Here is a 26,018-nt window from a genome sequence, read left to right as displayed (position 1 = left end):
ACTGACTGCATTAATCAGTTTCTTTGAGACAAAAATTAAGAAAACCCAATTGAGATAGTCAATATTCTGGTCAACAATTAAACCTTCAACCCCATCCACGAAAGAACAAACTTTCCATCCCTAGAATTTCTCAGTTGCCTTTCAGTAAAGAGAGACGTGTATGCTGGCAGTGCATGCTGGAATATGAGATATGCACTATTCATGATTTGCTGACCATTATTTTTAATAGTGGGTAAATCCTGGGCAGAATGCACTCAAATGGATGGTCCTAAGAATTTCCCAGTGAGCAAGCCTTGGACTCTGTTCCATATTGGCGCTTACCCTGTTCCAACACAACGGCTGCCAGATCTTCCAGTTCTCCACTGCAAGCCAACCCTACAAGATCCCCAAGGAAATCCCATTGGTTACAAGGTACTACTTCAGGCTACCCCAAAATCCGCTTCTTTTTTTTCTTTTATAAGAAAACATCTTAAGATTTATTTCAGGTACCAGTCTCCTCCTGTTACATTATGCTTCTTCTCATATATTAAAAAAAACTTCATCATTGTGTCTTTGGCTCTGTTTTTGGATGTTACTTATTTATCCTGTATGTCACAGATAAATATTTCTACCATTATTCAGGATTAAATTCAAAGTTGGCAGTGTCCTGGAATTCTTTCCTTAACACCAGTGTGGGAGGATGATGTGAAGAATGGCAGAGGCTCAAAACGATTGAGCCACATAGTCTCAGTGACTTAATAAAAAAACTGTGGTCTTCCCGAAACTCAGAATTTAAATAAAAAAGTTTATTAAGGATGTTTCTATTATAAATTACTTTGATTAACTTGACAAATATTTTTACAAACTATCAGAATATCATTACACATGTCTGAGTATACCTTTCAGTCTAGACCAAGATCTATTCCCACCCAGTTTCCAGGTGTTGAAAATGCTGCTTTCAAGAATTGACTTATTCATACCTGACTATCTGACTAAACTTCGCATCAGTGGTCCCGTTTGAGACAGCATGGCAACAACCAGTTCCATATCATCAAATATACTTTGGTCTCTCTCTCTCTCTCTCTATTCCTATGATACCTTTCACTTTCTCATACATCTTTTATCCCACTGGTTACAAGGTGCCAGACTATCTTCTAAAATATTTATTCCCAAATGTTTCCTCTCACTATCACTCCTACACCAAACCTAGAAATTTATTCCCCGGGTTTTATCAAGATATCCACTGTTCGCCCCTGCATTGTCGGAACATTCTAGCTAAGGTTCTTTGACATTATATCCACCCATTCCCAAAGAACAACAACTGAACATTTGTATCTTCATGCTGTGAGATGAACCATATTAAAATATTCCATGATCATCCCTCAACACCCACAAGTCCTGATTCCATTCCAACACCGCATTCTCACATGTGTTTCTTGCCATGTAATTTATAATTGCATTTTCAAATGTGCAAACTTGTGACTTAGATCAGTCATTAGTTATCAATCTTCTGCAGCTGTTGATCTGCTCAATCACTGTTGACTATATTGTAAATAGAATTATCCACAGTAAATCTTTTACTTTGCTGCTGAAATCCTCATCCATGCCTTGGCTATCTGTACACTTGGACATTTCCACACTATGGACTGTATTTTATGCAGAGCCCCTCCACATTAAAGCAACATTTGACAATGTGCCATATAAAGAGAAACACAAGGGACAACTATATAAGACTGTAGCTGAAATACTGTGAATTGGTTTTCTCTTCCTATCTTAGGAAAGATATATTGGCACTGGAGTCAATGCAGAGAAAATTCATTGGTTGATCCTGAGTGTGAAGGGCCTGTCTTATGAGGAGGGCTTGAGTAGATAGGGCCTGCACTCATTTGAGTTTATAAGAATGAGAGGCAACCCTATCCAAACATGTAAGATGTTTAGAAAAGTTGAAAGGGTAGGTGAAGAAAGGTTGTCTTCCCTTGTTGTAGAGTTTAGGATCAGAGGGCAGAATCTCAGATTAAGTGGCCAACCAGTTTCAACATAGATGAGATAATTTTTCTCAGAGTGGAACCTTTTGCTGCTGAGGGTTGTGTCATTAACTATATTTCTGAGATACATTTTAATCAGTACAGGAAGTAAGGGTTATGGGAAATAAACCGAAAGTAGTTGAGGATTATCAAATCAGTTGTGATTTCATTTTTGGCAGAACAAATTCTTTGGGCTGAATGGCTTACTTTGATTCTTATGTCTTATAACAGGGTGAATGACTAAATATTTGGTTAGAGGTTTTAGGGAGCACCTTAAAGGACGAAATCGAAGGTGGGGAGGTTTCAGTAGAGAATTCCAGACCTTAAGGCATTGGAAGACGAAAGCCTGGTCACTGATAGCTGAATGATTACATTTGAGGATGGTCAAGAATTTTTTCAAGCACTCAACTTGAGATTTTCTCAAGGGTTCCTTTTTGATTTTCAGGGTCTAATTTTTCATAAACACTAATTAATTTATTAGGTACAGTAATAAAGTAACAGTACCTTCCATGTTTGTACTGACACATGGGGCATTTGGATAAACAAACAAGAAGAATTAGTAAAATCATTATCCTCAATAAACATTGATCCTTCATAAATCTTAAAGCCACAACACAGAAGGAAGGCATTAATTTCCTAGAAACCACACATACTCATACACGACATCGGCTAACAAGTTTTGTTCAAAATAACTAGCACATACTTCTCCACACATGAAAACCATGACCCTAAACACAACTTCTTCGAGGCAATGGCAGACTGCCTGTACACATCTCTTCAAAACTCATGGGGTCTCCTCCCACTTGCAAAAGAATAAGCTTCTTGCTGAAGCTCAATTTGAGTTCCAAAACTGAGACTCAGCTTCTGATCTCACTACTGCCTTAGTCCAAACTTGGACAAAAGTATTAAATTCCAAAGGTGAGTTTAAAGCAAATGCCCATGACATCAAGATTGCATTTGACCAAGTGCAGCACTAGAAAAAAAACTACTGGACGTAGGTTTGGCTCGCTGAGCTGAAAGGCTCGTTTTCAGACTTTTCATCACCATACTAGGTAACATCATCAGTGAGCTTTGAGATGAAGCACTAGTGGTATGGCCCGCTTTCTATTTATGTGTTTAGGTTTTCTTGGGTTGGTGACATCATTTCCTGTGATGGCATAATTTCCTGTGGATGTCACCAATACAAGAAAACCTAAACACAAATAAAAAACGGTCCATGACACCAGTGCTACATCCAGAGGCTACAAATCTTCTCAAAATTCGCAAAGAAAAAATACTATATCCATTGGGAACTGGGTGAAAGCCCTACACTGGTTGAGGATCATACGTAGCAGAAAGGAAGATAGTTATGGCTATTGGAGGTTAATCACCTCTGTCCTCAGACATCAATGCAGGAGTTTCTCAGGAGAGTGTCCGAGACATAATCACCCTCAGCTATTTGATCAAAAACATTCCCTCCATCTAATGTCAGAAGTAAGGATATTTGCTGATTAATTGCTCAATGTCAACATCATTCGTGACTCCTCAGACATTCAAACAGTCTGTGTCCATAAGCAACAATACCTGGATAATATCCAGGCTTGGACTGAAAAGTGCCAAGCGATATCCGAGCCACATATGTGCAACATGTCCAACAAGAGAGACTCTAAACGACACCCTTGATGGCATAATCATTACTGAATCTCCTACTATTGACATCCCAAGGTTACTACTGCCCAGAAACTGAATTGAATAAGCTGTATTAATACTGTGGCAACAAGAGCTGGTCAGAGGTTAGGAATTCAGGTGACTATCTCACCTCCTGACTTTCCAAAGTCTGTCCATCATACACAAGGCATGGGTCAGGAACATGACTGAATACTCTTCACTTGCTTGGATGAGTGCAACTCCAACAACTCTCATTAAGTTCATCACCATTCTGGCCAAAGCATCCTCTTTGACCAACAACTCAGCTACCAACTTCAACACCACTGACAAACACTGGTAGCAGTTTACAAGATCGAGAAGATGGACTGCATAAGAACAATAAAGCAGGGAAAGGATGGCAATGTTAATGGCAGCACAAGGTAGCTTATTTTAATGGCAAGTTACTGGAAGGTCAGGATCATTGTTCTACAAAGTGGTCACCCGTCTACATTTGATCTTGCCAATGTAAAGGAGATTGCACTGTGAGCAGCGAATAAAAATAGGTTGTTAGAAGACCAAGTGATATGCTGCTTCATGTGGAAGCTGTGTTTGGGGGGTTGGATGATGACGAGGGAGGAGGTGAATGTTACACCTTCTGCGATTGCATGGGAAGCTGCCATGGGGGAATGTGGAAGAGTTAGGAGTGAGGGAAGAGAGGACTAGAATTCCATGGAAGGAATGATCCCTTTGGAATGTGGTGGAGGGGAGGGGAAAGTATCTTTAGCAGTAGCACTGTGCTGGAGGAGAAGGCAAGGGAAGCCCTATCGTGCTCTGGAAAAGGTAAGAATGAGTGAGGGCAGAAGTGAGAGAGATGGCTCAGGTATGGTCAAGGGCTTTGTGAATCATGGTGGGAAGTTTTCAGTTGAGGCAACAGGCAGCCTGGTGGAAAAGGCAGCATCATCCATGAAGAGAAGGCAGCCGGGACCAGAAAGCTGGAAATTGAGAAAATGCCAGAAGTTTCAGAACTATCACAAATGAAGTAGGGAAGCATCTGAACAAAGGGGAAAGGTATAAAATCAGGAAAAAGGATAAATGACACCTATTGCCAAACTGAGGTAGCCACGGCTCACTGTGTTGTGTTGTTGCATGACAGCTAACAGGAGGTGCTGCCATTTCCCTTGCACCAGCTACTGATTCAGGTGTGACAATCAATTTCAAGAGCCTTCGCATCACAATTGTAAACATCCTTAAAATAAAGGTTTTGACTTCCACTTTCATATCGCTCCAGCTATCTCACCAGATGAAAGATCCTGAATAGACTGTTTACTGAGTGTCCATCATCTCTTGGAAATGAAAGGACAGCAATAACAGGATACAGTTAGCAGATGTCTCGGTTGACCTTAAGTTTACAGAGGCCAGAATGTGGGACTCCAGTCATGAGTGCATTGGAATAGTTAAGCCTGGAGGTAGCAAAGGCTTCAACAAAAGTTTCAGCAAGAGATTAGTTGAGATGAGGCAGTGCCTGGTGATGTTACTCAGGGCAGGGCTAGGAAACAGGCATTTGTAGTGATGGTGCAAACATGTGGGTAGAAGCTCATCTCAGAGGTCAGATGTAATAATGAGTTTGCAAACAGTCTGGTCCATTGCCAGTGAGGTTAGGAAAATACTGACAGATGGTGTGCAATGCGGGGAAGAACACAGTCATCTATTTATGATCCATGGAAAACAAAAGCAAATATTTTTCATTTCAAGTTGTAATATTGAGGGCTGGGGAGGATCAGAAGGATTTGGGATTGTGGGAAGACCGAAACCGAGTGTCCAACTACAAAAATATTGATGCAATGCTGACCCTCATTTCAGAATGCATGTTTCAATTATATATAGCCTTAGACAAATCCCAGTGCAAAGCTGTATTCAGGTTCTATTACTTCCTCTCAGAACAGGTATACTGGCCTTGAATGAGGATTGCAAAAATTCACCAGGATTATAACATGACTGAAAGGGTTCCATCAGTACAGATTTTATAAACTTGCCTTGTATTCTCCCATATTTAGAGGACTGCAGGTGATGATGATAAAAATGATAGCAGGATTAACTAAAATAGAATAACTACTTCTTCTGGTGGGTTCAACCAGAACATGGATATATAATCTTAAAATTAAAATGAAGATATTTAAGATTAAATCAATTCGTCCCTTTAGGTTCAAGTTACCATCAGATTAAATAACAGAACATACTCCATTTTTGATCTTGTTTCTTTTGGTCACTTTCTCAGGTTGAACCAGAATTTTGACATCGACATACCAACTATCTCTGTCAGCAGTAACTTTTAACATTATTGTTTACCATAAATTTTAATTGTTAAGTAGTTCAATTTTCCTTGTGGCTTTCTTCTGTTCAAATTGCAGAACGTGATGTAAAAGTACAGTTCCTCAAAGCTGGGTGCCTAAAAATGAAATTTTCCATAAATCAGACACGTTTGAAATGGAGTGCTGGTCGAGTTTTCAGATCAATGTCTGTATTATTGATTATCCTTCTGCTCAGTTTATTTCCAGATTTCTTCCTTCACTTCTCTTGTGTTCAGACGAGCTCTCTCATCAAAAAAGCGAGCTTTCACTTTTTATTTCTACTGTGGAGCAGAATCACTCTCCCTGAGGCTTTCCCTTTGGTTTTTCTAACCAGGCACATTTGGGTGAGTACATGCTGCTGGGGCAAAGGGAAACACATAATCACAACCGCACAGTTCCTACGACATCTGCAGAAGTGCCTGGAGTGAGCAGTCAGGACTGTTCCTTCACCTACATTTTGATGCTTCATACAAAGTAGGGTCCTGGCTTAGAGGAAGAATTGGATAGAATCATCCACTTTCAGGTTAACCTAAATTTGTTTGAGGGTGTTTTTTATATTAGGCTTTAGTAGTTTCAAGATATCCAAAAATTCAGCAACATGAGCAATCAAGCAAGACGAGGTCCTGAGGTTGTTGGATCTGAGGTACTCTACTGGTAAAGATCGATAATGCACTGTAGATTAAACTGCTTTAATCTTCTAATTGTAATACTTGATATGATAAATTCACTAACATCAACACAATATAGGTTCATTAAAATGTCAAAAAAGAAATGTCAAAATAGTCAGAAGATAATCACATTACAGATAATAGTAATGATTTGGAGGAGACAGTGTTGGACTGGGGTGGACAAAGTTAAAAATCACAAAGCATCAGGTTATATATCCAACAGGATACAACCACTGGGTGAAGCAGTAGTGCTCCAAAAGCTTCTGAGTAAACCTGTTGGACGATAACCTGGTGTTTTGTGATTTTTTTACTTTGTCCACAATATAGATGAGACAACGATGGTAACAATATTAAAACCTAGAGCAAAATTCAACTTATTTTTTATCTGAACAAATTTATTATTCTAACTGTAACCAAGTTGTGTTATTTCATTGTTATATAAGAATTACTAACACCAGTCATACATTATTTTAAATGTCACTGAAGGAAATTATCTGTGAATCTTTGCAAAATTTATGTTATATGTATGTTGATGTTTACACAAATCATCCAGTATTGTTCTACACTTTATGACACACTTAAACAAAAAGAAAAATACAAACACATTCACAGCATTTCATTCAAGTTTCTTCGCCTTGTTCTTTTAGATCGTTTTGTAAATTACGGTCACCGCTGCAAATTTTACAGTCTGAGAAAACTGACACCCAATATGATTATCTGGTGTAAAAGTAGATGTAGCTTATAGATTTTGGAACCACAATTATATAAAATGAAGTCAAGTAACATGGATATAGAATACTGCTCACTGTTGCTTATGTCAGATTTCTAATTCCACAAACAAATCATCTTTGAAACCCAATTCAGAAATCTGTTCAACATTTGAATTTGAAAATGCCTGCAACTGCAGAGCAAAGCCAAAGAAGGAAAGGCAACTCAAACCAGAAGAAACCACTGACCTGATACAACTTGTCAATGTGACAAATGAAACAGCATAATTGGTACTTGCATTTGAAAGGAGGAGCTATCAACTTCACTGTAGTATGAGTAAGCTTTCTCATATATAAATAGCAACATGTATTGTTTTTGAAAACACTTCTTCATCAGGTACCCCACTATTTCAGAGGATAAATTATTGGGAGAATACAGTGAACGAAGATTCTGGACATAAAATATGTTGGTACGTTTGAATTTCACTTTGAATTAAGATTAACAAGGCGGCAAACATTAATTGTCATTTTGCTTGCGAAGTACTTTACAAACTATATATCATAGCATCCTTACTATTGCAGCAATATTGATCTGCTTTTATGATTTTTGTAGTGTGAAGAATTAAATCAGACTTAAAAACTAAATGAGCTTATTCTTCCAAATTTTAAGATTAATAATGTATTTCTTAATTATCGTTGCTGACAGTTTACATTTTGCCTTTACTTTTAACCTTTGAATCTCAGTGGCACAGTAGATCATAGAATCCCAACTGTGTGGAAACAGGCCATTTGGCCCAACAAGTCCACAGCAACCCTCCGAAAAGTATCCCACCCAGACCCAATCCTCTACCCTAGATTTCCCATGATTACTGCACCGAACCTACACATCCCCGAACACTACGGGCAATTCAGCTTGGTCAATTCACCTAACCTGCACATCTTTGGACTGTGGGAGGAAACCGGAACACCCAGAGGAAACTCACGCAGACAGAGGGAGAATGTGCAAATTCCACACAGACATGGCTGGAACCAAACGCAGATCCCTGGTGCTTTGAGGCAGCAGTGCTAACCTCTGAGCTACCGTGCCACCAAATGTTATATAATTATAATAGATGACATTTCTATCTTTGTTCAGAACAAATTCTGTCACAATTTTACAGAGTTGAAGTTAAAACATGGCTGTAAGAGAAACTGCGGCGCTTCTGTTGCTATTGTCTGTTACCTTGGCCAACGGACTTGGATATTATAGACATCATCATGCACAGCATCCAGCTGGTAAGTGTCCATGGGGTGATCCCCGTGAGTTACAACAAATGTGGTGATCCAAGTTGACAGAAAAGATGGGGGCAGCTCGCTACGGACTTCAAATATTTGTTGCTGGTTTCATTTTAGTCTGAGCTAAATCTCAGACAAGCAATTTTAATATTCACATTCCTCCCACAGCACCTTGTTTATCCAATATTCTCCACATAAAATACCCACATGATACAACACTCTCTTAAAGCAGGCAATCCACGTCGCTATCATTTAATTTTTCTAGACACTTTGGAATGCAAAATTGTGCACAGGTTGATGTACACTTCAATTTTCTGTCCCTCCCAAAGGGGAATCCTTCACAAACTCCTTCGACAACCAAGGTGAGACTAAGACACTCCTGTACAAACTTGTCGCCAACCATTACCTGGCACAACATGTTAGTGCATTGACTCCATCAATAATTAGTGTTAGCTAACTGAAATCATCGCTGAGTGTCGACAAAATTAAATATTTGGCTATCACAACTTCATACTATGCAGTATTATGATTAGGAATTAGGATTCTTATGAGAAAAACAATTTTAAGAACTATACAACTTAAGCATTATAAATCAATGTGCACTCCTCATCCAAGTCACAGAATATTATTTATTCCACATGCATTATCACCATCACGGCTTACTTAAATGTTAGAAACCATAGATTATCTCCAGTTATTTCTCCAAAACAGTCCCCACCAATGAATGTAATGGTAGTTATGGGTGATGAAAAAAGCATATGTTTAATGCTGTTCATTTTTGCTCAAGATATGTCTGCTGGATCACAAGCTGAAAAGGACAAGATTCAAATGAATTATAACCATTAAAAAAAAATTTAATATCACTGTCAACTTTAAGTACAGTGATAATCATTTGTAAAAGCCTGCAACAGTGACTTCCATACTGCTAGTGCCAGAAATGGAAAGGAGGAAAAAGGGTACGTGGCTATCGTGGGGATCATCTGACTACTGTTATAGTGGAAATGGGAGGTAAAATAAATACTCTAGAGTTTTTGGATTTTTAAAAAAATTCAAAATAGTTATGAAAAGAGCTCAGATTTGAGAAGGTTAAACTGTGTAAGGTCTTCAATATTTGATGGTTGCCAAATTATGGTTTATGCTGAGATTTTATTTTGGAGAGATGCAAAGATGCAGCCTCAAACTACCTCAGTCAGAATGGGATCAAAACCTTATCATCTGATTCATATGCTAGCCATTTAGCCAACTGAGCTAATTGGCATCCCAGTGCACAATACTTCAATTTTAAAATCTCACCGTTTTTTCACAAATCACTCCTTGGCTTCACCCCACTCCATCTCTGCAGCCAGTTCTATAAACCTCAAACAGATTTCCATTCATTTAAGCCTTGTCTCTTGAGCATTACCAGTTTCATCATTTCATCAGTGCACATGTCTTCAACTACCCTGGTCTTGTGCTCTGGATTTGTCTTACTTTCTGGACTTTCTTCGTCTCTACCTCTTTTCTGACTGCCTTTAAAATCAACATTTTTGATTGACACGTTCATTCTTTTTTCCTGATCTCCCCGTTGAGGCTGGTGTCAAAATTTATTTGTTAACTCTTCTGTAAAGTACTTTGTTTCAATCGTGTTAAACATTTCGTATAATTGCAAGTAGCTGTTGTGATATATGGTCCATGGAAAACTCGTTCTACTGCCTAAATGACCAAGTTTTAACATAATATGCACAGCAAAGTAGGCAGTTTAAAAATTGAATTTTAATCAAAATAGATTGTGAAAACATCTCAAAATGTATTTACAACACCAATTAATAGCTACATTTGTTCAAGGGATACAATTGAATATAGCAAGAGCTTAATAACTCTTTAAACAATGTAAGCAAAGCACTGAGCAACTGTTGGATCAAAATTGTTGTCCCATGTGAACTATGATTGTAAATAAGTTTAAGAATTGAAATCTAGATGTAACAATATTATGCTGTAATCTAAGCTGCACATCCTTGACAATTCAAAACTAAAATAATTATTTTAATCCTCAAATGACTCTGTACAACTGCAGCACAGAATTCCTATTATACTGTGACATTTGGAATACAATTATTTATCCATTTAGAAAAAAAATGTCTAATGATCTGATATTCTATTAATGACCACTAAATCATTTAAATTCTCTAATGAGATCATGGTTCTGCTGCACAGTGGTCAGGAGTTTTCAGATTTGCCTGCAGTGAGTTACCCAAAATTTACGAAGAATTACTAAAACATCAAAAAAAATGGGAAGAGAAAATAATGTGGAACTTGTCTACCTTTATGTGTGACAATAAAATATTGAAAGCTCAATCCACCTTTTGCACAAATTAAGCCTAATATTTTAAGGAAATAGGATCAGACATATTGTTCAACTTTAAACTACAAATTATTTTAATGCCATCAAGATTCAGCTGAAGATACAGACCACTGTAGGTTTCAGTGAGGAGAAATCTTTTTTAATTGTAGAGAACACTAAAGATAATACACTAAAGATAATGTACATTCCTTTCACGAAACTCTTATTAGATACACTAGATCACTAGGGGCAAAATTATAGTAATAAGCAACAGCTGTTTGCAGAGAACTGATGCTAAAGGATGAGGATATTTCACTGACACTGAAACTGAAACCTTTCAGCAGTTAATTTCTACTTAGAATTAAATTCTGCACCTAAAATTGTTTCAAAATTAATTTTTGCACACACAATATAAGCAAGATACACAGTGAGAGGTTGTGAACTGTGTTGTTGACAATGACATATTATTACTTTTATGAACATACAAATATTTCAATCAGGAGCAAAAAAGGGGTTATTGGCTCCATCACACGAGCTCCATTCAATAAAATCATGGCTCATCTGATTGTGACCTCACTTCCACTCTCCTGCCTGCCCCAATACCTGTTCACTCCATTGTTAGTCAAGAATCAATCAGCTCTTCCTTAAAAATATTCAATGACTCTGCCTCCATCATTCTCTTTCCCAGAGAATTTCAAAGATTTTCAATCTTCAAAGAAATTAATTTTCTAATCTCTGTCCTAAATGAGTGACCTCTTATTTTCAAATTGCGTTCTTTAGGTCTAGTCTCTCCCATAAGGAAAATATCCCTTCACACCCACTCCGTCAAGTCCCCTCAGGACTTTGTGTGTTTTGATAAGATCACCTCTTATTCTTCCAAACTCCACGAATACAGACTCAGTCAATCCAGCCTTTCACGATAACTCCCTTATCCCAGGCACCAGATGAGTGAACTTTCTTTGAACTACTTCTAAAGGATTTACAGCCCTTTTCTTTTATAAAAAATTTAAGGAGATCAAAACTTTCCACAGTACTTCTGATGTGGCCATTCCAACAAAATATACAGCAGAAAAAAAAACACATCACTACTTTTCCTTTCTATCTCCTTGCAAGAAATGACAATATTCTATTTGCCTCACTAATCACTTGCTGAACCAATATAGTGGTTCAGATACAAGTCATCCAGATCCATCTGTATTTCTAAATTCTTCAAGTTTTCTCCATTTAAATAATGTTTCTACTTTTCTTGCTGTCAAATTGGGATAAGTTAACATTTGAATGCAGACTTTATTTGCCAGTTTTCCCCCTTACTCACGAATACTATTTATTTCCTTTTTCTGCATCATGTCCTCTTCACAACTTATCTTGCTATCTTTATGTCATTAGCAAATTGAGCAGCCATACACTCAGTCCCTTAATCAAAATCATTGATATGTATTGAGCTAACTGGTACCCTGCTCGTCATATCGTCAACCCGAAAATTACACCTTTATGTCAATTCTGTTTGCTGTTAGCTAGCCAGTCCTCTATCCATGCTAAGATGTTGCCTCTAATGCTACAAGCTCTTATTTTGCATATCAAGTTTTGATTTGGCACCTTGTCAAGTGCCTTCCAGAAATATAAGTGTTGAACACCAACAGGTTCTACTTTCTCCACAGTTTATTAATTCCTTAAAGAATGCAAATAAATTAACAAAATACTACCTCCCTTCATAAAAAAAAACTTGTTGATTCTGACTTATTGCTTTCAGATTTCCCAAGTGCCCCACTGTAACATTCTGTAATAATAGAATATATTTCAGTTAGCATGGCAAACTATAGATGGATTACTGTATGCAGTTCTGGTTACCACAGATGCAGGAATCTAACTAAAAATTTTTTTTTTTTGAAATAATTATTGTTTGGGTATCCTCTATTTACAACACGATCAGTTATATGTAATATTTACAGTAAAGAGCAGCATCCAGTTCAAGTACAGCAGTAACCTGTAGCAGTAAACAATTTCACTTGCATTCTTCGCAAGTCTGTGATGCCTCTCATGCCATTAAAGGGAAGGCGCAGAAAAGTAGTAGGATACCTAAAAGGGGAAAAGATTACCTGAGACATTTGTGCACTTACTAGGAGATAGTGAAAAAAAGCAGCTGATCTAGATTTTCACTTCAAGCAACAAAGGAAACTGAATGAGAAACAGAAAGCAATGCAAGAAAAATATCAAGTGAAGTAGAAAATTTCATATTAATGCGCCAACACTAAATAGTGTAGATATGGTTATTGTGAAGGTTTAACTAGTTATATTTCACAAAGTTGCTAACAACCCAAAAGTTCATGTCACTTATACTTCATGGATTCAAAAGCTTTAAAAATCATAAGCAGCAATAAGTTAGAGCTGAACAAATCGGGAATTTACAAACCAATATGTACCAAACTTCCACTGAAGGAGGAGGAGACAAATGGAAAATTCTGTTGATTGTAATTTTATACAAAGTAAACAGATATAGTGCATTTGAAATAAGAAACATAACTATGGTTCCATAGCTTAAGCAACCCATATTTTTAAGGACCTTCCTAATTTAAATTTCATCTTCTAACTGGTTGACATTACTAATCACTACCTCGTAAGTTTTCATCAACCTTAGTTCCTGCTTGGATAATAAAATGTATTCTTTCACCCAGGCCCCTAGTCGCTTTTATATTCAAATGTCTGCAAGTTAAATTAATGGGCACAAATAAAGAAAAATAAACATACTGAAATATAATGCAAAATATTTAAAATCTACTTTAAAACTATTTTCGATTTATGGCAAATATTTGTTGTTAGTATAAAATGTAACACTGCACTTAACGTTCCTTTCAAGTGCAACTCGTGTATGGCTGCAAAACTGTAGTTAAGAATATTCTATTGGTTTTATGTACCAGCAGAAACAAAAATAATTAAATTCAGAAGTAGAACACAGTTAGAACATTCTGTCTGGAAGATATAACCACTTTAACACTGGTCGAAATATTCCATTCATTTCACTAATCCTGCTGACAAACATAATGGCGCAAAGAGTGTACAAACAGAAATAGGAAATCATTCTTTGCATTATCATTATTATTTAAGGCATTGCAATACTGTGCTGGTAAGGTTTAACAAACAGTAATCTTGCCTGAGTCAGAAGGGTGTGGGTTAGAACACAGTCTCAGCAGACAGTCGAGTGCAATATTAAGTTAAGGTAGTAATGTCAGTAATCAAGATATTTGACTTTCTACACTAAATTCAACATAAAGCATGAATTTAGTTATAGTGAAAACATTTAAAAGCCTCCAAATATATTTAGACCATCACTTCATTAGCACCAAAGGATTTCAGACAACTGACAAATATTTCTACAGGGCCGGTGCCAAAAACATTTGAAAACAGAATGTTCAACCACTGCCTTGTTTTATGAAATAAATTGGGTTTCTGTCTTTTGCAAATGAGTATAAATTTGTTTAAAATGATTCTGAGTGCATATATACCAAAAATCAGTTGCGACATGGCAGCCCATTTTGGGTCTTTCTTAATAATCGTGCTCAAAGGTTCAAGTCTCCTGTTTTGAGAATAGCCATCAAAAACACAGGTGGGGTTTTTTTGAATTTTCTGTTTACTTTTTATTCATGTACAGCTTGATCAAAATATTTTTAATAACAAAGGAATGATTATAATGAAACCTTCAACGCATTACCTAATTTTTGAAAGAATGATATGCTTATAATAACATTTTCTATGAGAGAAGTTTTTCAAAGAAATTTCTTAGGAGGAACCTTGAGGAAGAAAGTAAACACTACAGTCAGCATTGAGAAGCCTGGATGTGAACATTGTATAAAAGCATGTTAGCTGTCATTTTATTTCCCAAATTCTGTGTTTCATCCGTTTCCCTTTTTATCCTTCAACAAAACTTAAATTTAAGCTTGAACAAACACCTAACTTTTAATTACACTTTATACATTATGAGCTTTTAAAGTTACATGTATTGTGTGTACAACCAAGGTAACTTAGCACTTACTTTCATACGTTACTGCACTATTTGTTTATAATGTGATTGAAAACAACCGCATCTGACAGCTATTGCATAGAATCCCCCTCCAAAAAAACTCTGTGGCAACCACCATTCTCAGATTTTATTTTTCTGCTTGTACATGAACCCAAAGTAACAAATGAAAGATTCAAAAAGGTCCACAGTGTTCCTTGACTTTTCCAAAACAGGTTATCGATACAGTGATGGAGATTCAGACAGTTCAGAAGAAAATCGAGTGTCTATTAACTCTTCTCCAACAGGTGAGAAATGGATCGTTTTACAAAGAGAATTTTAGAAACCATTAATTTACATTATCAGAGATATACTGTAGGAGGCCAACAAATCTGGTATATCTACACATGTTTAAGAGGCAAGAACCTTCCATCATGATTTTCTACTTTTATTATGCCTGTCATAATTAAACTGAGCTATTTACTTAACTCTCAATGAGTCATCCATACCTGTTTTTCAGAATGTGTGTTGCTTGGTTATGTTTATGGTACCATAAACCACTTTAAGACTTCCAAAGAGCCAGCTCTTCTTCCTTTACCTTGGCCAATTTTTCCTGCTGGAAATATATCCTTAACTCCATAGGCCCGTAACTGCCATTTTCACCTCTCCTTTTACTAAATATACTCCAACTACTTTGAAATCATATCCATGACACATGACAGGTCCCAACTCCAACAGTTGCCTAGCCAGTGCTGATTTGAAAAGTGCTGAAAGCATTTGAACAATTTGAAACAGAATCCTAAAGATAGTTGGGAATGTGATATTTGTGCAGGAGGATATCCATCAGAGTTCAACTAGCATTAGATTCACAACTGTTCAACAACTATTGTTATGAAATCTTTTCCCACCACAACCTGACCCATTCTAAGACCTATACATCTCCTGCTAAAAAGTTGTCAGGTCTGACAAACATTAAAATTATATCAATTCTTGATTGCAAAGAAGTCCAGTCATGTCAGAGAATGAAGAAAATGCAAGAAGGAAGCAGGAAGAAAGTTGAGTAAACATATCTAGATTTGTTAAATATGTAAACAAAATCTTCCTCACCATGACCAGCCTCAAATAGAACTTTTGCAAACAGTAACTTGCTACCCTTCCTGCTACCCCATCGGAACAGGAGTAGGCCAATCATGTGCAAACCATTTGTTAATTCCTTGATTCTGTATCCTTAATCATCCTGATGTAGCAGAAATCTATCAATTTCAGGTTCTGAGCTGTCCATTGGCATAACCTCAATGGCTTTCCTCTTGAAGGAGTGAGAGACTTTTCTCTGGGGTTATTGGGCTAGAATTCCAGATATCCAATTTCTATCATGAGAAGAATTAGGTCCTGACATCAACCCTGAAGAAGTTAGTCATAATTTTAAGATATGGCCTCTCATTCTGGAGCATGCTTGACCCTCCCATGAACTCCTAACAAAAGGACATAATTTCTATCGATCCTCACATTTAATTATCGTGAAAACCTCAATCTTTTGTAATCAAGAGAATACAAGTGAAATCTTAACTCATATTTTAACCCTTTCCAAAGCCTGCAAGATCCCTCTCCAATGCTTCTGCATTCTGAACTGTCTGTAACCCTTTGGTACAACCATACTTTGAAAGTCACCCCATGCAACTATCAGATTTTGATACCTCAAAATAGCATTCCCATAACAACCATGTTGGACTACCATATTCTTAAATGCTATGACTCCTGCTGCCAATGTTCACAACCACCCTCTCAATAGCATCAATCCTAGTGGCCCCAAAACCAGTCATTACAATCTGCAATCTTTTTCAACAATTACTCTCTGTATCATTGCTTCTGAAAAGGAAAGAATTAACCATTTCAGTTAATAAAAAAAACATAGATTCAGTTTCCATATCAATTTGTTCATCTGCAGGGTACAAACTTAATGGTATCACTAAAACGCCTGCATTAATTAACAAAACTACCATTTGATTTATTCAATCACCATAGTTAAGTACCCAATAATATTTTGCATATCACGTAGCAACACATTTTTGTAAACTCTTTATTGACAATTCAAAGCAGCAAATCAAAGCAAAGATATAAGGGGGCATCCATAGAGAGAAAGCAAGCTATTGTTACAAGTCTAGACAAGTTTTCATCAGAATGAAGAGCCATGTAGACTCGAAACATGAGCTTGCTTTCTCACTATGGATGCTGATTGATCAGCTGTGATCTTCTGCATTTTTTGTTTTCAGAACAGAATCCAGCAACTGCAGTAATTTGATTCTGCAAAGATAAGGAGTGTGCAAATGAAAATACAATAAAATAACTACACAACAATTGATGACGACAACTAATGTGCGATGATACCCATCAATCCTGTGATAAAAATACATGAAACATATCGGCAAATCAATTTAATTATTTAGATCCAGCTACCTCTCCTTCTACTGCTACAACACTCTCAGATTCCTCTATCCTAGTCTTGACATATCTTACATTATCCTATTAGTGCTTCATACTTCATCACACCCTTCAATGTTACCATTTTCAAAATATTCCATACCACAGTTTTAAAATTAAGCGTGTCCCTTTAACCAATGGCATTGTCCTCAGAAGTATAAGGAGATCACACCTCCCATTGATAAAATCTAAACAAGGTACGAAGACAAGGGTTACAGATACACAGATCACTAAAAGTCATGATGTGGTTTAAAAAGAAGAGAAAAAAAATATTTTGCTTATTTTCCATATCAACAGAACTGAAAAACATATAAGTTGTGTCTAACCACAGTTAGATCACCTTGGATATGATGCAGATTTGATTTCCTTATTACAAAGTAGATATTGAGATACAGGAGAAAGTGGGAAAAAATATATGCGACATTGATAGCAAAACCAAGGGTATATATTTATTAAGAAAAGCTGAACAGGTCTGGGTTCTTGTCTCTAGCAAAAAGAAGACGGAGTGATGACAAGATAGAGCTCTTTAAGGGAACTTTTGACTTCCATTTGTATCTTCATATTTTTCCTCCTTTGGGAAGTATTGGGAATGTATTAGAAGAATTACTATCAACCTTCTGTCTCTTGTCAAAAAATGCATCTTCAAGACCAACTAGCTCTGTAGTTGCACTTGAATATGGAGCTTTGGGTTCAGAGACAGGGATACTAGCTCGAAAATAATGAAATATTTTGGAAACGTAGTCTATATATATAAACTTTCATATATGGGCAAGAGTTCAAAGTTGGAGCTTATAAATATAAGACAGTAACTAATAAATGAAACAAGGAATTCTAGAAAAGTACCCCTTACCAAAAAGTGGTAAGAATGTGAAATATGTGATCACAAGGAGTGGTTATATAGTCAGAGAGATGTATATCATGGAAACAGACCCTTTAGTCCAACTTGTCCATGCCAACCAGATATCCTAAATTAATCTAGTCCCATTTGCCACTATTTGGTCCATAAGGTCATCTCTCTGCCTTCGATGCTCCAGAGAAAATAGCCCCAGCCTATTCAGCCTTTCCTCATACTTCAAACCCTCTGATCTTTTGAGGCAGATACTAGAGCATATTCAAGGAAAAGCGAGGAAAATGCATGAGAAATAAAGAACTAGGTGTATAATATTGAGGTGGTAGATAAAGAGAGTTGGGAGGAGGCTTGCAATGAGCTTAAAGATTGGTTTAAAACAACTGGGCTGTACACTCAATGTAACTTGAAGGAACTATTTACCAAAGCACATTAAACAAAATATTTGCAATATAAAACTACCATCAATATATATGGTAATAAAACATGGTCTTCAAGAACATAAAAGAGAATGAAAATATTGGCTTTTCTCTTGGTGTATAAATTTATTTAATTTGTGGGCTGATGCAATCTTGGCAACCACAAAAGAAAAGCACAGATGCATTCATTATTGGCAAAATAAAACAAATACACAAATTTGGTTTACTTCAGTAGTTTGAACAAACGCTACTATGTAATTAATTTTGCTTAATTGCATAGCTGCAAAAAGCATCCCATGTGAACTTTAAGACACAAACTTAAGTCTATTCTGAAGAAATCCCATTTTGCCAGCAACTGCGATTTAGTTTTTCAAATTCAATCCCACATCTTCCCCAATATTCCTTGACAAAAGTGTTTCTAACATCTGACCGCTCACTTACTGGTATAGCTCAATTTCTCAATTTTTTTTAAGATCTCTGCAAACAATAAGCATTGTTCAAAATAACTATTTTTCAAAATGTATAAACTAACAGGAGGATATCTGTGATGTCAGTTTTGCAGTTCCAATTAGGGAACTTTCAAACACTTAACCACATATTATAATTTAAATGAGATCTCTTCTTTCTTTATTGATATTAACAGTGAGATGGCACCGTGGGCCACAGGGTCCTCCTGGGCCACGTGGCCCTCCAGGCCCACCAGGATATCCAGGAAAGTCAGGAGTTGGACAGCCAGGACAACCTGGTCTTCCAGGACGACCAGGATCCCAGGGGATGCCAGGAATTGGAAAACCTGGTGCTCCGGGAGCACCAGGAAAGTCAGGAGAAAGAGGAACACCTGGCCCCAAAGGTAGCATGGGACCTCATGGAATGCAAGGACCAAAAGGACAGCCAGGACCTAGAGGGTATCCTGGGTCAGCTGGAATTTCATATCCTGGTAAACCAGGCCCACCAGGGCCTGCTGGGTCTACAGGGCCGGCAGGAGCACCCGGAGCGAAAGGGGAACGAGGGTATCCTGGTCCCCTTGGTGCAAAAGGAGAAAAAGGAGTTGGAATTCCAGGACAGCCAGGGGCAAGAGGTCCTCCAGGGCAACAAGGACCACAAGGAATGCGTGGCGAACCAGGATATGGGAAACCAGGACTCCCTGGTCCTGCTGGTTTACCAGGAGCAAAGGGCGAAAAAGGCACAGCAGGTCCACCTGGAGATTCAGGAATCCCAGGTCAGAGAGGCCCCCCAGGATTACCTGGGCCATCAGGAATCGGAAAGCCTGGAGCGGATGGCACACCAGGGTTGCCAGGTTCTCCTGGACCCAAGGGGCCTCCTGGTGCACCAGGTCAGCCTGGAGCTGCTGGACTTCCTGGTTTTGGAAGGCCAGGCCCACAGGGACCTAAAGGGGAACCTGGTGCCCCAGGTCTAGCTGGATATCGTGGAGAGAAAGGGGAGAAAGGTGATCCTGGCAGCCCAGGAAGCTCAGGAATTTCTGGATCAACTGGCCCACCTGGGCCACAAGGTTTGAGAGGTGCACCTGGTCTACCAGGTGCACCAGGACAAAAGGGCATGTCAGGTCCACCTGGAGGGCAAGGGTACCCAGGACCAAAGGGTGCAATAGGCCCTGGGGGTGCCCCAGGAAAATCAGGAATTCCAGGAGAACCTGGTATACCGGGCGCAGTCGGGCAAATGGGACCACCTGGTCAAAAAGGCGCCATCGGACCTGTCGGGCCAACTGGGAAGCCTGGGGACAGTGGCCTTCCAGGTCGTCCAGGGCCACCAGGATTCCGAGGTGAAGTTGGATTAAATGGACCTGCCGGACCCCCAGGTCCAAAAGGTCTACCCGGATTTCCAGGTCCACCCGGATTCCCTGGAGAGAAAGGAGACCCAGGACCTCCAGGTCCTCCTGGACTACCAGGTCTTTCTTCTAGTCTTAATGAAAAGAATCTGTATGGGCCACCAGGCCCACCAGGAGCACCCGGCCCTCCAGGCCCACCTGGACTCCCTGGTCCACCAGGACGGCCAGGAGAAGTTGTGAATCCCGGGAAATACGGAGGCTATAATGGTTACGTAACACCGGATGTCATGAGATCATATCCAGCTTTCACAGCTATTCTTTTAGAGTCATTTCCATCTGTAAGACAGCCAATAGCTTTCAACAAAATAGTGGCTAATCAAAACAACAATTATGATCCCACGACTGGCATATTTACATGTCAAATACCAGGCATCTATCAATTTTCTTACCATATACAAGTAAAAGGAGGAAATGTTTGGATTGGACTGTTCAAAAATAATGAACCTGTGATGTACACATATGATGATTATACAGAAGGTTATGTCGATCAAGCTTCAGGAAGTGCTATAATACAATTATATGAACATGACGAGGTCTCTGTTCAGTTACCTTCAGAGGAGTCCAATGGTTTATATTCCTCCGATTATATGCATTCTTCATTCTCTGGGTTTTTAATTAGTCAGACATTTTGATGTACATCAATCACATTCCGTCCAAAATCAACCCCCAACACATCCTCCCCAAACCCACCAAAGCGATGAGCTGACAACTCTCCTGCTAAGTGCTGGCAGCTCACACCAAGTATTTCAGCAAGGCCTAACAATGAAAGAAGTGTGGCTTTCTCACTGGAGTCATCAAGTCAGACATAGTACAAGTCCTGCTCACTGTTTGCTCCAGTTTAAAGGTTATCAAATTGCCCCATTACTGCCTCTTACTTTTATGGCATAGGTTTTGGGTGAAACAGTAGTTCATAGGAAGTACACTGTAATTGTCACTTAAGTACTACAGTTTTAAAGTGGATTCAATGCCAGTAATCCCCACCTCAACTGAGAGAAAAGGAACTGAGAATTCTTACTATTCCAAATGATGTGGTTAGAACTTATTGCTTCAAGGTTTTAAAATTCTATATCAAATATTAGCTTACCACATCACTAATTGAAGAACTTAAATTCATTGCAGTGGGAAACATCAGAGCCCCTTCACATGAAACCTAAAATTGTTTGCAAAGAAATATAATGTGCAGCCAGGAAATACAAAGGCCAACGCCAAATGACTAAATGGCAATTTTCCGGAATATGCAAATGACAAATTTATTTTCTCGCATTGTGTTGTATATTGAAATGGCACAAAGTAATTCAAAATTATAAAAAATATTCCTGCCAGCTGCACAGAACTATTCAAAAACAATCTATTTGATAGTTATGTTACAAAAGTGATAAATTCTAAATCTATTGTTTAATTATGTTACAATTAAATGGCAGGAAGGTGCTTTTGTTAACATTGATGCTACTGCATTGACTGGAGCAATAGAAATCAACATTTAAATAGCAAATTATAAAGGTAATGTATAAACACAAAGTTCTCCTGTCAGAACAACCTTGAGAAGTGGATTGCATTTATAGCCACAAAACTGTTCATTATTTCAAATTTTGTATTTTATATATAAAAACACTAATAAAATTGTTTATGATGCTACTGTGTTACTTACTTCTATTCAATATAAATTATGGAAAATAGCTAATAACACTGAGCCACAAATTAGTAAGGTTTCAAAGTTTGTGCGAAGATTTGTAGCTCGGGTGCTCGTTGTTGTGGTTCTGTTCGCCGAGCTGGAAGTTTTTGTTGCAAACGTTTCATCATCATCAGTGCTTGAGAGCCTCCTGCGAAGCGCATCTTTGATATTTCCCTCCGGTGTTTATAGTGGTCTGTCCCTGCCGCTTCCGGTTGTCAGTTTCAGCTGTCCGCTGTAGTGGTTGGTATATTGGGTCCAGGTCGATGTGTTTGTTGATGGAGTTTGTGGATGAATGCCATGCCTCTGTTCTCTGTCTGGCTTGCCCTATGATAGTAGTGTTGTCCCAGTCTAATTCATGTTGCTTGTTGTCTGCGTGTGTGGCTACTAAGGATAACTGGTCGTGTCGTTTCGTGGCTAGTTGATGTTCATGTATGCGGATTGTTAGCTGTCTTCCTGTTTGTCCTATATGGTGTTTTGTTTTGTTTTAGATTTAGATTAGATTACTTACAATGTGGAAACAGGCCCTTCGGCCCAACAAGTCCACACCGCCCCGCCGAAGCGCAACCCACCCATACCCCTACATTTACCCCTTACCTAACACTACGGGCAATTTAGCATGGCCAATTCACCTGACCTGCACATCTTTGGACTGTGGGAGGAAACCGGAGCACCCAGAGGAAACCCACGCAGACACGGGGAGAATGTGCAAACTCCACACAGTCAGTCGCCTGAGGCGGGAATTGAACCCGGGTCTCTGGCGCTGTGAAGCAGCAGTGCTAACCACTGTGCCACTGTGCCGCCCACCGTGCAGTCCTTGCATGGTATTTTGTACACTACATTCGTTTTGCTCATGTTGGGTATCGGGTCCTTCGTTCTGGTGAGTTGTTGTCTGAGCGTGGCTGTTGGTTTGTATGCCGTTATGAGTCCTAGGGGTCGCAGTAGTCTGGTTGTCAGTTCCGAGATGCTCCTGATGTATGGTAGTGTGGCTAGTCCTTTTGGTTGTGGTATATCCTCGTTCCATGGTCTTTCTCTTAGGCACCTGTTGATGAAGTTGCGCGGGTATCCGTTTTTGGCGAATACCTTGTATAGGTGTTCCTCTTCTTCTTTTTGCAGTTCTGGTGTACTGCAGTGTGTTGTGGCCCTTTTGAATAGTGTCCTGAGTAAGGTTTATTAGAAGATACATATTGACGCTGCACTGGTGCAGGAGTGAAACTGAATTTTCATCCCATTTTCCCTTTTGATTGACAGAAGTTTGTGCCCATTTGAGCATAAGGTTTTAAGTAGATTAATGGAGTTCTGGAGGCATCCTCAAGAAAGAACTTCATTTTGTAATTTTAGGACATCCCAAAGCACTTTACAGCCAAGCAAGTGCAGTGCCCAGGTGAACATTCTGGACCCAGTGGGGCTCATGCCTGCTAAAACTACTCGGAGAAAATGAGGACTGCAGATGCTGGAGATCAGAGCCAAAGAATGTGGCGCTAGAAAAGCATAGTCGGTTAGACAGCATCCAAGGTGCAGGAGAATCGACGTTTCGAGCATAAGCCCTTCATCAGGAACGTGAAGAGCTTATGCTCGAAACGTCGCCACTCCTGCTCCACGGATGCTGCCTGATCGGCTGTGCTTTTCCAGCACCACACTTTTTGATCCTGCTGAAACTGCTTTTGGCTTTCAGTCAGAACTTTCCAAAGACTTCAAAAAAGGTGAAGAACTAAGGTAATCAATCTTAGGAAACCCTATGTTGCCTGGTAACCTGCCAAGGTTTCTGCTTACAACTTAAACATTTAGTTTGAAAAAAGCTGGTCAAATGGTGACCATGTGACCAATGTCCTTTCAGGAAGAAAATCTACCATCCTTACCTGCTTTGGTCTACATGTGACTCCAGTCCCACAGCAATGTGACTGACTCTTGACTTCACTCGAAGCAATAAATGCTGGCTGAGCCAGTAACACCCACAGCCCACAAACAAAGGTAGGAATGTAGGGCAGGTAGCTGTTGGGCATTTCCACAAACGAGAATGAACTGAGTCAAATATTAAAATGGCTCCACTTCTGAAATACGACTCAAGAGCCTAATAAAGTAAAACATTTTGCACATACAGCAGTGTAATATGAGTACAGTACTAATTGGTCCTAAATGTCTGTTTGCTCAGCTGGTAATGAAGTGATGCACACAAAAGCCATGACGGCAGAAGGAAGTAAATAAAAACAGATTCAAAACTTAGGAAAATAAAACAAATATTATCACTTCAGTGCAAAAGGCAATTTTATGAACTTATAGCTCTGACAGTATCTCCACGTATTAGGGTCAGGAATTACATCACAGAGCAATTGATAAGGCAATTCGCTTGCCATGGGGGTAGCCTTTGACATCAGGAAATCACTTTGTGAAACAAAAAGTACCCAAAGAGGAAGGTGTGCTCTTCCCTGCCCTCACTCCCACAATTTGCCAGAAGACACTCACAGCTTAGGCAGCTGGTTCTTCAAAATGCAGTCTGTCCCACCCATCTCCACCATTAACTAAATGCCAGTGGAGGGCAGGAGATCCTCAACTGGTCACTTCTGTGGTACATTGGCTTTGGATGAGTGGGTTGTCGATCACATTCACTGGCAAGACAATTTACTGAAACAAGTCAGCTTTTACATGCAAGAGGACATGATCCTGTTTGGAAGTTCAATTTGGAGTCAAGTTTAATAGCTATGTTGTAATCACACCATTTCAATGCGAGATGCTAAGGGGATAGCATTCATGGTAGGGGGCTGAAGACAATAGTCTTAAGTCTTTCTCAGTCTTTATCTAAATGTAACAGTGGTTCATTCAGGAATAGCAGCCTCAGAACCAACATTTTTCAAGGAAGCATTCTCAAAAGATTCACCTAGGAATACTGCATATACACAGAATGATGGTTTATTACTTGGTATCTACATTTCTTTGCATGGTGCACTCTTCATTTTTCACTGACTGCGAAGAGGTCAGGCATCTTACCAGAAGAGAAAGCAACAGGCTTACCTATAATTGTTGACATTCTGTGTTATGGAAAGTTCCTTTCAGATCGCTAAATACTTTCTTTTTCTAGTTTTTCTTCAACTCTTAGATTTTAATCATTCATATGTGAATTTCCCATTATCCAAGATAATCTTTGACAATGAGAAGGAACAAATGAACCAACAGTCAAGGTTGGAGGGTTTGAGTTATAGGGAGAGGCTGAATAGGTTGGGGCTGTTTTCCCTAGAGGGTCAGAGGCTAAGTGGTGACCTTATAGAAGTGTATATCATGAGGGCCATGGATAGGGTGAATAGCCAAGGTCTTTCCCACAGGGTAGGGGAGTCCAAGCCTCGAGGGCATAGGTTTAAGGTGACAGGGGAAAGATTTAAAAAGGACCTAATGAGCAACTTTGTAACACAGAGAGTGCTGCGTGTATGGGATGAGTTGCAGAGGAAGTGGTGGAGGCTGCTACAATTATAACATTTAGATGGGTATATGAATAGGAAGGGTTTAAAGAGATATGGGCCAATTGTTGGCAAACGGGGTGGCACAGTAGTTAGCACAGCTGCCTCCCAGCACAATGCACCCAGGTTTGATTCCAGCCTCAGGCAGCTCTCTGTGGTTTCATCCCACAGTCCAAAGATGTGCAGTTTAGCTGAATTGGCCATGCTAAATTGCCCATAGTGTTCAGGGATGTGTAGGCTAAGTGCATTAGTCAGGGGAAATGTAGAGTGATAGGAGTAGGGGAATGGGTCTGGATGGGATACTCTTCAGAGGGTCAGTGTGGACTTGTTGGGCCAACTAGCCTGTTTCTACACTGTAGGGAACCTATGATT

General features: G+C 38.9%; 2 protein-coding genes across 9 annotated transcripts in view; one reads left to right on the top strand and one right to left on the bottom strand.

Annotated features, from left to right (window-relative positions):
• The window catches only part of nt5dc1 (5'-nucleotidase domain containing 1), a 568,470-nt gene that overhangs the window by 318,202 nt on the left and 224,250 nt on the right, over positions 1–26,018 (bottom strand). The gene's annotated exons all lie outside the window — the stretch shown is intronic.
• On the top strand, positions 7,690–22,160 carry LOC122548587 (uncharacterized). Of its 2 annotated transcripts, XM_043687422.2 has the most exons (4): positions 7,690–7,822; positions 8,513–8,627; positions 15,175–15,246; positions 19,326–22,160. In XM_043687422.2, the coding sequence occupies exons 2-4, from the start codon at positions 8,528–8,530 to the stop codon at positions 21,158–21,160; spliced, it is 2,007 nt and encodes a 668-aa protein (XP_043543357.2). In that variant the 5' UTR covers positions 7,690–7,822; positions 8,513–8,527; the 3' UTR covers positions 21,161–22,160. The 2 variants fall into 2 exon arrangements, with proteins under 2 accessions (XP_043543357.2, XP_087837258.1); XM_087981132.1 differs by lacking the exon at positions 15,175–15,246.

Source organism: Chiloscyllium plagiosum, unplaced genomic scaffold, assembly GCF_037043375.1.
Source record: "Chiloscyllium plagiosum isolate Xiang-an unplaced genomic scaffold, Cpla_swu_hap1 HiC_scaffold_3, whole genome shotgun sequence".
NCBI classification, from domain to species: Eukaryota; Metazoa; Chordata; class Chondrichthyes; order Orectolobiformes; family Hemiscylliidae; genus Chiloscyllium; species Chiloscyllium plagiosum.
The sequence above is the reverse complement of the archived record's forward strand: the minus strand, read 5'-3'. Positions and strand labels throughout refer to the sequence as shown.